We start from the raw sequence: 17,187 nt of genomic DNA, 5'->3' as shown, positions 1-17,187 counted from the left end.
TTGTAGTAAGGGTGAGTGCTGCTTCAGTTCATCTCACCCGAGTACATGGATCATTTGTTGCCTTCGTTTTCCCTTCACAGGATAGTATTGTTAAGGTTCGGTGGCGATTTCTTTTGCATGTGTAAAATGTAGTCTGTAATGGATATGTGTGTATTGTATGTAGATTCACTTAATATTGATGTTCTATTGTATTTATATTGCCTTAATATTGCCTTTGTATTGCATAGATAGTGTATGCATATTGCCACCCTATTGGATGTATATTGTAATACTATTGCTATCGTATTGTCCTTATATTGCTCTAATATTGCCTCTGTAGTGCACGTATATTGGCCTAATATTGCTATTATATCATATGTCAATGGTATTTGGTCTAATAATAGTCTCCACTTCGTTGAAAGTAATCCTGAACCACCTTTCAGTCACATTGAAAAAGTCTCAATTTATGGGTGGCCAAATATCCCAAATGCACCGAGGATATCACCATGCATGGCTTGCGCATGGCCAAGGAAAAATTACTCCAGATAAGATTTCTCTTCTTAAATATAAATATTGTATTCAAAGCATGAAATATTTAAATAATTCATTACACAATCCCATTCAACAATATAATTCATGAATATTGCATATGAATAGTAGCTGTCCAGATTCGGCCACTTTGCATGGCTTGCATGGCCAAGTATCCCAATTCACCAACAACATCACTTTGCAAGCTTCCAAACACTCACCTAAGCCATGGAATCAAACATGAAAGCCAATAAGGAGGAAATGGATGTGCATAATTCCAATTGGACCCAGCATGCCCACAAGATTCAAAAGTGGAGCCCACACTTATATGACCAATAGGCAAGCAAACATCTGGCCTTGTCGTTCCACGACCTCAAGTCTTTTCTAAACACTTCAGCTCCAAACCACGCAAGAATCCCAGCCATAGTATGGGCTAACTCCTAGCTCCGAGCCCAGCTCCAGTTTAAAATCCCAGCTTCCAACCTTACGAACGGTTCAGGTCTTTATCCTGCCAGAACAAGCTGAAGGCCCATGGAGAAGCAAACCAAAGCAGCCTTCTTGCCCACACGAGTCGGACAACTACTGCCCTGCCCAGCTCAAAATCACAGCAAAAAAAACATACCCTTGCCGAGCGGCAAGGGTTGAACTAAAGCTGAGAGGAAAGCTAAATAGAGCCTTGACCCAAGTCCCTTATCGGTTGGGGCGGTCTCAAGCCGCCCACTCCTTTACGAGCGATCACCAATTTACAATGGCCCAGCTCCACAAATTCCTTGGCCAATACTTCAACCTTGCGATGCAAAGCCCATCGAGTTGCCAACTTACGAAGCCCAACTAATCACCAAGTCTCTATCAGAAGCCAAGATAGCCCTAGCACTCCCCCAAGCCCAAGTTTTGCCAAACCAATACCCCAAGAAATCTAAGAGGTCACCCTTGCTAAACGGCAAGGGCGTAAAAATGAAAAGCAGGCTCACAAAACCCAGCTCACAAAGCCAAAGCTGTTTGTGCAGCCAAACTGCAGAGTGCTTCTATAGTGAGTGGAAAGTTATAAGAGGTTTTTTGAGGGTATGTAAGAGCCGTTGGATTTCATCCAGCGGTGAGTTTTAAAAGAGTGCATGTAGAACCAGGTTGAAATCTGACCGTTTGGAAACCCAACTTGCTTGAAGATTTTTCCCTCTCTGTGAAAAACTCAAGAACACAATCCTCTCTTTTTAATGTAATGCAAATCCACAATTAGAAAGATCCAAAGCTCCCAAACTCTATAATCGCTCCATTGTCATGCTCCTTGGGAGGCTGCGATCTATGGTATCCTCGGTATGATGATTAATGGCTTTTACCTAGCTATTGCCTGTTTGATTCTATGATTGAAGTGAAAACCCCTTCTCTTTTTCGTTGTGAGAAGAGATTCGGATAAAGCAAAGTAGCATATCTCTTTTTCGTGCTGCGATTGTTCTGGATTTTGGTAGAGATGGAGTCTCCCTACGAAAGAATCCTCTCTAATGTCCACCACATTCTTTGAAGTGACTGAGTTGGAACTCCCGATTGACTTTGAGAGGTAAGTTCACTCTTCTTTGGATTGATTTTGTTAGGTTTGATTTGTTTTTGTGAGGGTGAGAAATTTGTCATTTGTGGCATCAATAATGCGTCATTTGCTCTGCTATCAATAATGCGTCATTTGACTTTGAGAGGTAAGTTCACTCTTGCTGGATTGATTTTGTTGGGTTTGATTTGTTTTTTGTGAGGGTGAGAAATTTGTCATTTGTGGCATCAATAATGCGTCATTTGCTCTGCTATCAATAATGCGTCATTTCCTTATGAATATTCAATATACTTAGTTGATTATTTTTGTTTGGAGGGGGATTGGAAATTTATGAAATGTAGGTAAAAGATCCTAAACTTAGGCTTAATGGCATTAGAAGCATTTGGAGAGGATATTGGGTGAAGTTCTGTAATTGCTGGTTTGAATTACATTTGAGTTCTTAGTTGAACATGTTGGTTCTAATGTTATTTTTCCAGATTATTTCACAAGAGATGACGTAACTATTATTAAATTTTGCTTGTGTTTTGTGTAATCAGAATCCAACAAGCTAGGCTATCGTGTATTGTGTCAATTTGGGCAATGTTTTGTGTAAGTGGAATGCATTGATAAGTTGTGATCAGTAATGATTGATTAATGAATTAACATTTGCTATGCAGTAATATAAGTAGATCAATAATATCGTGGATAAAATGTCAGGGGGCTCAGTGATGACTCTGTAACAGACTAATGGGAGGTTTACATTCCTGAAGTAAGAAATGAGAAACACCAGCAGTTGGGATGAAGTTCGACTACGCTTGACCTCGTTTATAATTTCTATAATAGATATGCATTCTTGGCTGGCTTTGGTATTCGACTTCATTCCACTTTTGGGGAAAAATAAGAAAGAGATTCGAGAAAAGAATTTGTATGTTGCAAACAAGGTGTATACGGAATGATGAAACTCGGGAGAGAAAAAGACAGTGAGGAATAAGTAGATGCAATTGCAAAGCTAAGATTGTGGTTGTGAAGACACATAGGAGCAAAAGTATACCATCTCTCTTTTTGCAGAGGACACAATCATAAGATGACACCCTCGGGAAGAATGCATTCTTGAGATCACACCGTCGTATTTGATTCTACAAAAGTACTTACAAAGCAGTTGGGTTCGGTTAATATTCCCATTAATCAGAAGGTAAGTTTTTCGAGGTGCAATCCGGAGGAATGGATAAAATCGGTTTTATCAAAAGGATATGTACAATCTTGAATGTAGTGTGAATGGGAAGGTGAGGAACCACGATGTTGAACTAGTGACCGAGTATTTTATGGTTGAACAGAAAAAAAATGAGGCTTTTTATTTCAAGATTGAGGAGATGGCGATAAGGTTTAGTCGATGTTTTTGGGCAGATGCAACTTCTAGACGAAGCGTCTGGGTTTTATGGAGATGTTGTTGTATTCGATACCACATTCAACATGAATAGATACGACTTGACATTTGCACCAATGTTGGGAGTTAATAACCATGGTCAAACAATTGTCCTAGCATGCGCATTTTGAGCAAGAAGCGGTAGTCGTTTATTTGGATGTTTGAGAGTTTAAGAAAGTCATGCGGTGGCGAACCTAAAGCGATCATCACAGATCAAGATGCGGCAATGGCCAGAGCGATTTCAATAGCCTTCCCGAACTACATTTCATCGACTTTGCATATGGCACATCACATCAAAGTTCTCTGTTAAGTTACCACATTCTGCTTATAAGGAGTATTGGGGTGAATTCCAGAAAGCCATATGGGATACTGACAATAAGGATGAGTTTGATGCAAAATGGAATATTGTGGTTACAAAGGCTGGTTTGACTGACCATCCATGGCTAAGTTCAATGTTTGATTTAAGGAATCTTGGGTTCCAGCCTACGCATACGACACTTTTTGCCGCTGGAATGTCAAGCAGCCAAAGAGCTGAATGTTCTCATGGTTTCTTCAAGCAATACATATCAAGGAAAAATTCGTTGATGGATTTCATAATAAGATTTGAGAGGGCACTTTCTCATCAACGTCAAAAAGAGTTAGTTGCTGATCACGTAGATGCATTTGAAGTGGCTCAATGTATTCTACGATGCCAATGAATAAACAAATGGCTACCTTGTACACAAGGACAATGTTTCAAAAGTTTGAGCAAGAACTAATACAAAGTACAGCATGTTTCCTAGAGCTGAAAACAGAGGATGCTTCTAAAGTTGTCTTTAATGTGAGCGAAAGGAAAAATTGGGAAACAAGAGTGGCGAAGTCGTATATGTCAAAGATTCGACCACGCATCGTGTAGCTGCACAAAGATTTGAATTTGTTGGAATTATTTGCAAGCACATCCTAGCATTGTTCGAAGGACCAGATTGAATATATGCCCGATAAATACATTTTGAAGAGGTGGAAGAAAACTGCGAAATTTGGATTGGTGTCAGATGCAAATGGCAACGAAATTAAAGACTCTGCAGATCCTGGTCTTTTAATAAAGCGGAGTACAATGTCCCGACTTGCTTGGATGTGGTTGAGGATGCATTAATGTGTGAAGAAGGATGTGAGCTACTGTCAGAGACTCTAAAAAGTTTGCAGGTGAAGTTGAAGTTGTTGAAGGATGGACCAAGTAATAACGAAGTTGGAGGGTCCAGCTCTCAAACACAATATATGAAAGACCCTAAGAGAGTAAGGTGCAATGGAGGGTCGAAACGCAGTAACGGGAGCAAAGGAAAAGGCAATGAAGCGAGGGATTAGACACTGCATCGGGAGTGTGGACACATTGGTCATGATAGAAGACAATGCCCAAGAAATTTGAACACACCGTAAGATGTTAACACTATTTATAATAAGACCTAAAATTTGAATAGGTAAAGTTCTTATGTGCTTCATTTTGATGTTTATGCGAGGACATCACCGTCGAACAATGATGAATCAACTCAATAGATCTTAGTGACCCATTATTTGTGAATTTTACAGGATGCACGGACCAACTCAATGATTTAGGTTTCTATTATACTGAAGCGGTTATTATGAAGACTAATGATCGGTGAAGTTTTCTAGATCAGTTTTATTATTATTATTTTTGTTCATGTCCACCGATGAGCTCGACTATGTCCATTGATAATTGAAATGAAAATTTGCTTGGTTTCATTCTTGCATGAAATTTGGACACATGTTAATTTTACGTCTTCTCCCTATTTAGAAATTTTCATAGACATTAGATAAAGCATCAAATTTTGATTTATGTGAAGAAGCAATGACTTTTACCTTGTAAAATGGGTAGTTTATGGTGAATTATGTTTGAATAGAGATTTATTGATTATATGACAGGCTAATGCAGCATTTCCAGCAGCCAGCTATTGTTTCCATTACGATAATGATTTCGACGCATCATTTGTAGCACACCCACTTTTTGCGAATGTTATGTTCTAGTGTTTTACTTGGTGATTAAGATCTGAGCTGGACTGGTTATTAGGTGCACGATTTTGCAAACATTCGTAGCTGAAGGATACTTGAAGCACTTTGTTGGAACAGAAAGATTAGAAAGCAACGTGTAAAAAAGTACATTGCAGCTAATCACATTTCGAATGGTTGGGTAATATGAAAGGGTACACTAACATTTGAACTACTCATAATTCCACACACAAAAGAAAATTTGATTGCAAAGCATTTTATGTGCTCCCTCTTAGCAATACCACGATCTCCCCAATAAACTGAACAACGGTAGCCACAATCACTAGGTCGTATTGGTCAGCTTCTTCTTAGCAGGTCTCGCATGCTTATGGTCACTCATGTCCCCAGTGATTTAGACAAAATACATATTCAGCAATATTTGGAATTTTATTATATATACATAAACCATAAACCATTCACTACACAATGTATAGCACATGGCATTTTACTTATGACTCACGTGTCATGATAATGGGGCTTTACTGATTACCAACGTGCTGTGATATTGACTGCTTATTGAATAATATTTCCATAGTTGCAAAATATAATGTTAGACAGAAGGAACACATGATGACTTGCAAGACATAGTCCCAATAATTATATATGAAGCAAATGAAACTGATATTTGTATTATTTTATATTAGATAATGACATTAAGGGAATATAGTTCTAATTTGTGCAATACCACGATCACCCCCAACCAACAGAACAGCTGTAGCCGCAATCACTTAGTCGTATCGGTCGGCTTCTTCCGAGCAGCTTTGACGTGCTTATGCTCATTCATGTCACCACCATCGTCTAGTATCTCTCTCACAGCATCAGGGGACACATAGTCCCAATTATAACTTGTATGAGTAGTTGCCGCGAATGCTCGAATTTTGAATCCTTCGTTGAATGCCAACTCCAGTTCACTGTGGTGCTCTTCGCATCGCATATGGTTCATCAAACAACCTTTAATTTCATCATTCATTACTGCATCCAACTCCTCGGCTTTCAGCTTCCTTTTATGACTCGCTTCAAGTACTTGTTCTTTTGGGAGAACGCTTTGTTCACTCTAATGTTAAGATCAGCCAAAATGGCCTCGTCTTCAACACATTTCTCGTGCCATGAATTGATCAGATCGGAATTATAATCCAGCTTGGTCTGACTGCATCTATTGCCTCTAATGGATCATCGGAGTCCCCCTCACTCCCAAATGATGTTGAAAATGGAAGGGGTCGGCGAGTACAACGTGGAAACGGAACCTGCGACTCCAATTTTTCATCTTCGATTGTGTTGTTGGCGCCTGAAGGGTTGACATACTTGAATAATCCTATTTGTTTTGGAGGATGAGGATTGCAGATGCAATTTCGTTTGAGAAATGGAACATAGCTTTATAGACCAACATACCAAAGCTTGCGTGTAGTCAACATATCTACTTTATTTCAATTTTAAAAAAAGAGGTGTCAGGTTTTGCTTTTCAAGCATGTCAACCTCACACTCTCCTTACACCACTGTTAGTGGTTGAAAGAAACTCAATGGAAGTGACATCTAGTTAGTGAACCCAACCAAACTAAACAAACTAGTTAGGATTAAACTTAGATTGTATGAGACCTTTTTTCATTTATACATTGTCAACCAAATGTTTTTTTTGGCGGGAACCCTTTTTATTGGTATTACTATCACCCCCTTCATAAAAATTCTCCCTCCACAAAAAACTCACTCCTCCACCGAATCTGTCTCCATCTACTGACACTCTCTCCTCCACAGAAACTCTCTCCCCATTGAATGGATTTACTAACCAAGTTTGATGTGGCGTAATAAACACCCCTTCAAACAAAGACCGCCTTCGAAACGCAAGTGAGTCACCAGACAAGCAATGTCACTTTCCTAGACAGAATGACCATTTTGTTGGAAGTTTTGAGTCTGAAAGAGTTCTTGCTTTCTGGAAGGAGAGGCATCTTCAACTTGGTGATGAAATCCAAAGGGCAAAATGCGTTTGGAATTTGTTGAAGGCCAAATTGAAGATGACAAAGCGAGGCCAATCTGGATAGGGCGAGTTGCGGCATGAGCGTAGACACAAACGACTTCGGAGTGTAGCTGTTCAAAAATACAAGAACTCATCTAATGCAAAGGAGTCAAAGAAGCGTGTGATGCAAGCTGGATTCGACTACTTCCGGTCCTATGCAAAACTCGTCGTACCCGGGTTTGATTGGTCATCTATTACCGTTTCCGACGTTAACAAATATACTCAGCAAGGGAAGTAACCATTTTGGTTATCGTGTTTGAGTAGAGGCAAATCAGAGGAACTGGAATTTTCGTTAAGCTCTGCTTCAAACCTATTTTGATGCTTACTACTATAGAAGATTTCAACCTTCATATTTTCATGTCTTTAATTACGATAACACGATGCAAAGTGCGCATCTACTTCAGTCATATGTTGCTGCCATGTCCATTTTTTTGTGATCACGTATCAGATTTGGACATGGTTGCATCATATGCAATGTTGCCTTTATGTATTATATGTTAGGGTAAGGTTTATGGAAAAGCATGTGTGACTGGTTTTGTGACAAAGTTATGGCATTATTTTGTACCAGTTATATATTGTTTTTTGTACTGGTTCATCTCCTACTATTGCTTTATTTCTTTATATTATATGTTTATGCGATTGGACATGATAGAAAATATATTACTGATTCCCAATGCGGCGTCAGAAGGACAACTTATTGAATACCGCCGACGTGTTGAAAACTCTAGGTGCAGTGCATATGGACAACTTATTGACTATCTCACGTCTTCAAAGCTCTAGGCGCATGCGCAGATTCAATTATGGCTTGTAGTGGTGCATTTATTATATATGTACATTATTATAACCAAAACAGATAATTTTACATCCTTATATATGAAAGGAAACTAATTCTTGTATTAGTACAAATTATATAACGAATATTAAGGAAATATACTTGTTAAAGTGAACAACATATATACTTAGGGTTAAGAGGAAAGTGAGTTATGTAAATCATTTTTGAATTTTTAATTGCGAAATGGATGATCTATGGGTTCCCCTCGTTTTATAACGTCACACGGAGGCCGGAGTATTTTTCGGGGCATTTTTAGGATTTTTCTACTATTTATTGCATTTTTTCAAAGATTTTTGCACTAAAAAGCCAAAATAATTGCCAAATGGACACTGGCGCGATCTCAGCCCCTCACCTTTCACCCCTTGACAAGTGTCGTCAGTCAACATGGCCACATCCTTACTTTTACCCTAAATTATTATTTTATGACTTTTCTTAGAAAATTCATAACTAAATACACAAAAATCACAATAATGTTCCGAAAATTACTACGACCTCATTGAGACTTCATCTTCCTCCTGAATTCCCTGTTTCATGGTTACGCTACATTAGTATTTTATTATTATTTATCCAAAATTATTTTTATTATTATTGTTATATTACTTGTTAGCTTGTACATTTGTTAATTATATTTACTCCAAATTTTTATTTTTATTTTTATTTTCCGTGTGAATAGACCATTTCTGGTGCTAATCAGTTTCTCTCTTCTTCAATTTGTTAATGTTTTTCCTTTTTTAGGTTTAAGGGATGTTTTCAAACATAAAATGGAAATATACAAGCCATCCATTCTACAACATCAGGAAATAATTATTCAAAGTCTTTCACTATTCAAGTTTTGCTTAAGAAACGTGTAACCCAATCATTTGGGATATGCTAAGTGGGAAAATGTCATTCCCAATAACCGGTGAAAAGACACATACTCACTTCATGCATGCGTTTTCGTTTACCAAATATTAAGATTGCAGTTGTGCAAAATATCTGTGTCAGTAAAATGTCATTCTTAGCCGTCAATTATGTCGTAATAATTCCACTATATAGCAAATATTATACATTTATATATAAAACGGGCTAGGACAGCACAAACACCAGACAAAATAGATTAAAACATGAAATAGAAAACAACATTTGTAGAACATAGACACGCATAAAAACCGTAGAAACATACTCCAACTAATTATAAGGGTATGGATTCCCTGGCACAACATAGACACGCATCACCTTGAACCAAAAAACACTCTCACGGTGCCATTTGCATCGATTGCAACAAGTCCAGAAGGCAGGATTGATCTTTTCTTCACTAGGCCAGCCTGAATAACAAAACACCAGATCGTTGTTGTTACAAGCGCTGCACTGATTGAACTTAATCTTCCCATAGTGAAACATATCTACGATATGTCTTCCAAAGAAAAATTCCGCAATCGTCGTCTCAAAGCATCCTGGTTCCTTTCATATCAATGTTATTCGTTGATTCAAAGAACACAAAATTCTAATGCATCATCTTTTGGTGACCAATTCGGACATGCCAAGTAGTCCAACTATATATGACGCTTCCATATGGCCTGCCGTGGCTGCAACGCGCATCCCAGACAATGCTTCCACATTACCCTGCCTGAAAAACATGTCGAGCGCTTCTCTAAATATCACCTCGAGGTTACGGCAAAGCCTGCATTGGTCCACGAAATGCGGACTTGCGTTGCGGCATAGTACCAGATTAGGATGGTCTTGGTACTTTTCCATTGAAATTGTGTTCCACACTTGTGGAGTGTTTGCCAACGTATTGAACAATGGGCACACACATGCCATCGAAAGAGATCTTCCGAGGAGTTGGTTGCCACGTATAACATCACTTTAAACCAAGCTAATTCCGGGATGAAGGCTTGAGGCACATCCAGATGGAGATGCTTCCTTCTCTTTCCTCCGATGTAGTGTAATGTTTGGAATTCATTGAAATATTTTTGGAATGGAGCGATTTGAGGACTGCAAGAGGGGAGAAATGAGAATATACTGAGGTTTTGGGTTTGTTTTAGCCTCTGGTTGCTTTCTGAAAAGGTGTTTCCTTGGGGTTTTACCAAGTTGACCATTTTGAAAGAAACTGAACTCAACACCCAAAACATAAGGCAGTGAAGGGAAAACGTCATCAAAATGCAAAGGGAGTCAGACCGTCAAAAGTCAATTAATAACCTATTTCCATAGCCATTGTTAGGCTTTTCCCGCCATTAAATTCATTGATACAAATGTGATGGATTCTTGACTAGTGATGAAGGTCCCATCAGATACTTTTCATTTTCCCACCACACTACCCCTATTAAATGACGTTCTTATCCAACTAGTTGCCTTAATGAAATATAAAGAAAATAATATATTTAAGCAGTGTCCCCTCAATTGTAAGATTAATTGGTAGTGAAATAGTATATAAACGCTTATCGGGTAAAATGTGTCACAATTCGGATACAGTGTCGGATCGTGACCAACCCACCCACACACAGAGAAAGAAGGATATAATTCGATTTGGCGCAGAGATGAGAGAGAGCTGAGTGAGAAGTTTAGGGTTATGACTTATGAGTGAAGGGGTATAACTGAGAAGGTATGAGTCCGAAGAGGTTTTAGTGAGAAGATCTGAGTGAGAAGAGGTACAAGTGATAAGATTCAACATGTCTTCGTCTTCATCTCCCGCTCAAACAAAGAGGTGTCAGTATTGTGGAGCTGCAATGGTGCTTCGGGTTTCAAAATCAGATAAAAATCGAGGGAAGCCATTTTGGAAGTGTCTAACCTCCTATGTAAGTTCTCATTTCCAGAATATGTATGTGGGTGAAAAAAATCCTAGGTCTAACTCTGACAGAATTATTTTGCATATATGATGCCGCAATTAGGAGCCACCAGTTGCAATGGATTGAATGGGTTGATGTAACCTCATTGAAGCGGTCGACAAGGTGACACGTATGATGCTACGATGCTTAATATCTTTGAAGTCCATTAAGGACTTGGTATTAGTTTTATTAGTTGTATCAATTGTCATATTATTTGTTCTTTTAATGACCAATTAAGTGCACGGTTTCAAGGATTGTAAAAGTTCTCCCCAAAAACACATGTTGCACGCACCACCAATGACTTTTCAAACCCAATTTGTAATTTTTGTTATTGAAATAGGTGGATTAGCATTGAGTTTAAATTATTGTTTGAAACAAAAGCATTTACTTATCAGAAACCCAGTAAAAACTTTCCTAGACTTACTTTACAAAAATAAAGTCATACGAAGGCGATAAAATGACAATACAGGGCCAATACGATGCAATAATAAGACAATACCTTTTTTAAGATTGCATAATTATTGGTGTATATAGATTGTTTATTGATTGTTTCTGCATGTAAATCGCATGATATTGACTTTTATTGAAGGTTCATTAGCTGCATGTATTTAGCATGTTATTACTCCGATATTGAGTGTTTATTGAAGGTTTATTGATTGTTTACATGTTTCGTGAAGGTTTCATGATTGTTAGCGCATGTATTTCACATGTTATTGAACCGATATTGAAGGTTTATTGAAAGTTGATTGAGTGTTTCTGCATGTATATCGCATGTTATTGCTCAATATTGCATGTTTATTGGGGGCAAAAGTAGGACTCCAGATTAGATTTAAGGGGGGAAATGGTCCTTATTCTTTGTTTTCGTAGGAAGAACAACTTAAGTAGAATTTCCTATTCAATACGACTTCCTTATGGTTGATGTAATTGGGGACTGATGTATATTGCATGTCTATTGCGTGTATATTTCATATCTATTGCGTGTATATTGCTTGTCTGTTGCCTGTGTATTGTTATTTATTTCCGTCGTAAGCAATACAAATCAATACAGACGCAATAAATGTAAAGATATGCACGCAATAGACAAGCAATATAGACCCAACAGACATGCAATATAGATGCACCAATATACATTCTGTTATGTTACTCAGCTGCCCAAAACCAATAAAATAAAGAAAATCAACCAATTTATTAACGATTATAAAGGAGAGAGATTCAAACCGAGGCAGTGCGGAACCAATAGGGAGTTTTAGAGCATTGCACAGGGACATTTTTTCATGTGTTTCTATAAGGAGGCATGGTTGAATAAAATATTGGAGGCGAGGCCATAGCAGCCTATTCCCCTTACAGAATTACCTTATTAAGATGCAACCCATTGCGATTAAGTCAAGGCATGTTGAACGGCTTAAAGATTGGGATCTGATATTTGGAATGGTGGCTTGGATAAATGATGACATATCACTTTGCAATGATGTAATACACTTAAAAAGCCATCAGTCCCTATGTGAATATGCATTCTTCAAATCCAAATTCACATATGCAGTCTTCAAATCCCAATTCAATGCAGTTTGGTTGAGGTTAGGTAAATGTCGTCAAGGAGTTAGGCCAATATTACACCGATGTTTGTTTCATTACATCAAAAAAAACTTTACACTCCATATGCACATTCTATGTATGGGAATGGCATGTGTCTAACTTCAAAAACGCATCTGCCTATCCATTTAGATTGCCCACGTGCAATAGATTTACAGATCGATTACTTTTCTCCTCTCAACCCTCAATCTCCATTTGAGTCTTCATTTTTCTATGCTCTGCAACCAGCTTGACCATATACATTTCGCACAATATGAGAATAAACATAGCGTAATATCACACTAATCAAAATGAAAGCATGCATCCGCTATAATATTTGCCACTATTTTGGTTCTAATTGTTATTGTCCAGTAACTTAAATCTAAATTTCTGTACACAAATACACTAAGATTGAGAAAGACGAAGAAGAATTCAGGAGCAGAGGTGGAATTCGAAAAGGACCCATGGGTCTCTATTGTGTATTTACATGACTTTGAAATTTGACATTCCCAAAACCTATTTCATCATCATGTGCCTAAACCAAGTTCAACCGATATCATGGCATGTAAGCATCTCCCCGTGCAATTTCTGCAGCCAACTTCAACCGAAAAAATGGCATGTTCTGCGAGGTGCAAGTAGCTAAGGAAATCTCAGCACTCAACAGCTCAATGTACTTCAACACGAACATACCACAATCGCCTCTGAAGCAAAACAAGAACTCGATCAATTCAACTAATGACATTCTAACATAATTGACAAATTAAAGTAATAAAATTAAATAAAAAGTTGTGCTCACTCATTAGCCTGTTGTGGAACATCCACACGATGTATTGGCCATGGACACCACCAATCTCGGGTGCACTCGTTCGCGTAAACACCTTCTTCATAAAAGTCGAGGGTGTGCAGAAGATTTGGAATCGTAATTGACAGGGGGCCGAGTTCTTCCTTTAAGCTCGATCTGGAATGAGTGAAACCATTGAATCGTAGACTTTGATTTCACACTGAATCAGATCAATCTCTAGAGCCACCCAATGCTTATATTTTGCAACATACAAGGTACATACACCTTATACGTGTTCCGCCAATCCAATCCACAAGCCGGAACCTTGCCATTTACAACGTTCACTAAACTGGTTCTAATTTTCCACCCAACTTGCTCTTTTTTCCTTTTATTATCCGAAAAGCAAGTATGGATGTGATTCTGTGAAATAGAAAACAATCAATGGTTAAACAACTCCACAAAGCAAGTATGGATAATTTGTAATTATTAACTGCACTTGGTCAAGGCCTATGCCATACTGATGTAGCACAGCCCTGGGTGTGTTAGTTTAAACACTTAGAGCAATAAGACATAACAGATAAGAAAAGCTGAAGGGAAGAAAAGGTAGAAGGCAGGCAGAAATCAGAGAGTTTAAAGGAATGTTTAATCAATATTCAAATCTGAATTGTAAAGAACTACATAGGGGTATTTATAGCAAACTAAAACCTAGAGAGAATAGAATTAAAATCCCCAGGTAAAACAGAAATCCTATTCCTAATAAAATAGGAAACTTAGAAATCCTAATAGGATTTGGAAAACTAACTTAGAAATCCTACTAGGATTTGGAAAACTAAAGAATATAGGAAACTAACAAATCAATTAGGAAACTAAACAATTTAGGTCCTATGCATCCTGCATCACATACCATAAAAAATACATCGGTCGTTGTCAATCCGATATTTCTACTTCCTCAACTGTTGTTGCCAGGATGAGATACAAGCCCAAATCAATGTGCTGCACATGTTTTCCTTGTCAATCTCATAATCTATGCACATTCAAACAAATGCATAATCAATTAAACTTACATCTCCTTTCAGCCAACCGTCGGCTTTGTGAGGAAGCGAAGAATTCAATCTCAGCTTCCACGTTGCCAAATTGCATCACCAAACTATGAATATAAAAAAGTTTTAGAACACAACAATTAAAAAATATATACACTCATGCCTTCTATCTCAAAAAACAAAGGACTTACTTTGGGTTATGGCGCCATTCCGAACAAAGTTTCAGCAATTTCACCATATCATCATGCGGAATCGCCTTCATTGGGTCTAACGTCCGAAGTCCGGTTGTCTTTGGCAAATTTTTTTTAACCACTTCACTAGCTTCAACGATCTTCCACATAGGAATAATCCTCTTCCTCTTCCGTAATTGGACCCCTCGTTCCACACCTTGACCTTCATCATTCAACCAAACGTTCAACTGAGATAACACAGCTGTAGGTTGATCCAAATCAATTTCCCCGACAGTAACCTCAACCTTTGTCCCCTCCGTGCTCTCGCCAATGTCATCGCCAACCAACATAACTTCATCATCCTCTTCCTCACATTGGTTTCTTTGCACTTCCTTTTCCTCACTTCTCTGTCTTTTCACTTCCTTGCCCTTCCTTTTTTTGGATCCTCTCCCTCACTGCTTTTTCTTTGCAGTTCTTCCTCTCCCTCAATGCTCTTTCTTTGCGCTTCCTCTCCTTTGCTGCTTTTTATTTTCACTTGCTCTCCCTCACTTCTTTTCCTTTGAGCTTCCTCTACCTCCCTTGGTTTTCTTTGCACTTCACCTCCTTCAATCCCCTTCTCTTCCTTTTCCTCTCCCTCATTTCTCTTACTTGGCACTTCACCCCCTTCAATCCCCTCCTCTTCCTTTTCCTCTCCCTCATTTGTCTTACTTGCCCCTTCACCCCTTTCAATCCCCTCCTCTTCCTTGTCCTCTCCCTCATTTCTGTTATTTGGCCCTTCACCCCCTTCAATGTCCTCCTCTTCATTTTCCTCTCCTTCATTTCTATTACTTGGCCCTTCATCCCATTGCATGCCATCCACTTCCTCATATCCCTTAAATAGATGTGACACGACACAACGATTCGTCCTCTCTTTCAGTAAAGCTATGTCCCTTCTCACTTCCTGCTCAAAATGAGGACCTAAACAGTGGCCCAAAATTTTTTCCATCCGTATGACCTTTAACTCAAGGACGTCCTTTTCCCGCTTTACTTGAAACAACTCGGACCTCAACAAGCTTACCGCCTTGTTCAACTCATCAAGGTCAGCACATGAAGAAGGAATTGACTCTGCCGAGACAACAGGAGGCGACCCTGTGCCAACTCAATATGGTTGTCTCATTTCCTCTTCACTTGGACATAAGCGCCAAGTGATTGTTTCAGAAAACAGACAAGAGTCATATGCAATCATTCTACTTCATAATTTCATTGAATCTTATAAATAGTTCCAAGGGCTGCAAACCAAACCTCTTTGCTCTGGAAAAAATAATTGTTCAACTTTCTCATCTCGGGAACAGACGTAGTAGTTCTCCATCGCAAAATACGTGGGAGAGTCGGATCAACAACCTTGCAGTAATTCAGGTCCACCATTCTAGGAATTAATTCATATACCCAAATCTACACAATTCACAGGACACAAGTTATTATTTAAGTTTTAAAGTCAACAAAACATAACGACATGAACATTATTACCATGTACCTAGAAAGCATACGTGAAACCTTTAAAACTCAGCCACCCCTTTGCACTTCACCATGGTTATCCTTCTTGCCCTTCTCATTTCTCCGGCTTGTTCCGGTTACCTTATTTCCCTTCCCTCTTCCCTCTTCATTTTCAAAGCTTTTCACATACTTTGTTGGTGCAGAAAACAGACTGTCTTGGGTTTTGTCAAGCGACACAAACCCCATGGAAACTGTTGAACGCATCCAAGTCCTCTACAAGGGTCAGGTAATTTAGATTGATGTTCAAATGTTTGTCCCTTCCCAAAACCACTAACTCAGCAAAGTAAACAAGAGCTAGCTTGTAGGCGTCATCTTCCTCTGTGCACCTCACAAATGCTTCTTCTAAAGCATTACATGTAATTCCTTCGTCTATAAAATATCTTTTCTGAAGTCTAATTTCATCACTTTCTCCACTGGAAACTTCTGCACTTCCCCAAAAAGACGAGATCAAGCGAAATCCTGGCGAGTGGCTGAGCAGCGTCGCACCTATTAAGAAACTCAGTCCATCCAAGTCTTTCACACCCTGCCCCGCTACTCTACGCAACACAACCCCATGCACAATCTGCCCGCTAAACTGAATCTTATCTATATTCAGAAGATGGCCAAAGCATGATGTCTTGAATTGTTCTAATTGTTCGGCACTCAACTTCGCTCGAATTACAGCTAGGGATGAATTTGCATGTGATTGTTCACCGTGAGAATATGCCTCGACTCTAGCCATACCAGCTCAACGTTGGATCCCATTTCCTGAAATACAAGATGAAATAACGTGAACACATATACTACCACGTATTTGCACAATCACATTGGTATTTACACAACTAGTCAACCAGCACATTACAAATTTTACAAAGTACATGCGCATAGGGATTACTGATCACAGGCTTTAACATCATCAAAGCAATATGACATATTTTGTGCAAATACCTGTTAATGCAATGATTACTGAATTACAAGCACTAGC

General features: G+C 38.7%; 1 protein-coding gene and 1 long non-coding RNA gene across 2 annotated transcripts; both read right to left on the bottom strand.

Moving 5' to 3' along the window:
* Window positions 1-12,994: 12,994 nt before the first annotated feature.
* Window positions 12,995-13,646, bottom strand: LOC148920517 (uncharacterized). Its single transcript, XR_016124470.1, has 2 exons — window positions 13,496-13,646; window positions 12,995-13,400 (listed from the first exon to the last, which is right to left on the bottom strand). It is a non-coding gene; the product is annotated as an uncharacterized LOC148920517 (long non-coding RNA).
* A 2,743-nt stretch (window positions 13,647-16,389) lies between these two features.
* LOC148920516 (uncharacterized) lies at window positions 16,390-16,944 on the bottom strand. Its single transcript, XM_089044651.1, has one exon. The coding sequence runs from the start codon at window positions 16,942-16,944 to the stop codon at window positions 16,390-16,392; it is 555 nt and encodes a 184-aa protein (XP_088900777.1).
* Between the last annotated feature and the right edge of the window lie 243 nt (window positions 16,945-17,187).

The sequence above is a fragment of the Prunus mume genome, linkage group LG2 (assembly GCF_029339155.1).
Source record: "Prunus mume cultivar Tortuosa linkage group LG2, ASM2933915v1, whole genome shotgun sequence".
Taxonomy (NCBI): domain Eukaryota; kingdom Viridiplantae; phylum Streptophyta; class Magnoliopsida; order Rosales; family Rosaceae; genus Prunus; species Prunus mume.
The sequence above is the reverse complement of the archived record's forward strand: the minus strand, read 5'-3'. Positions and strand labels throughout refer to the sequence as shown.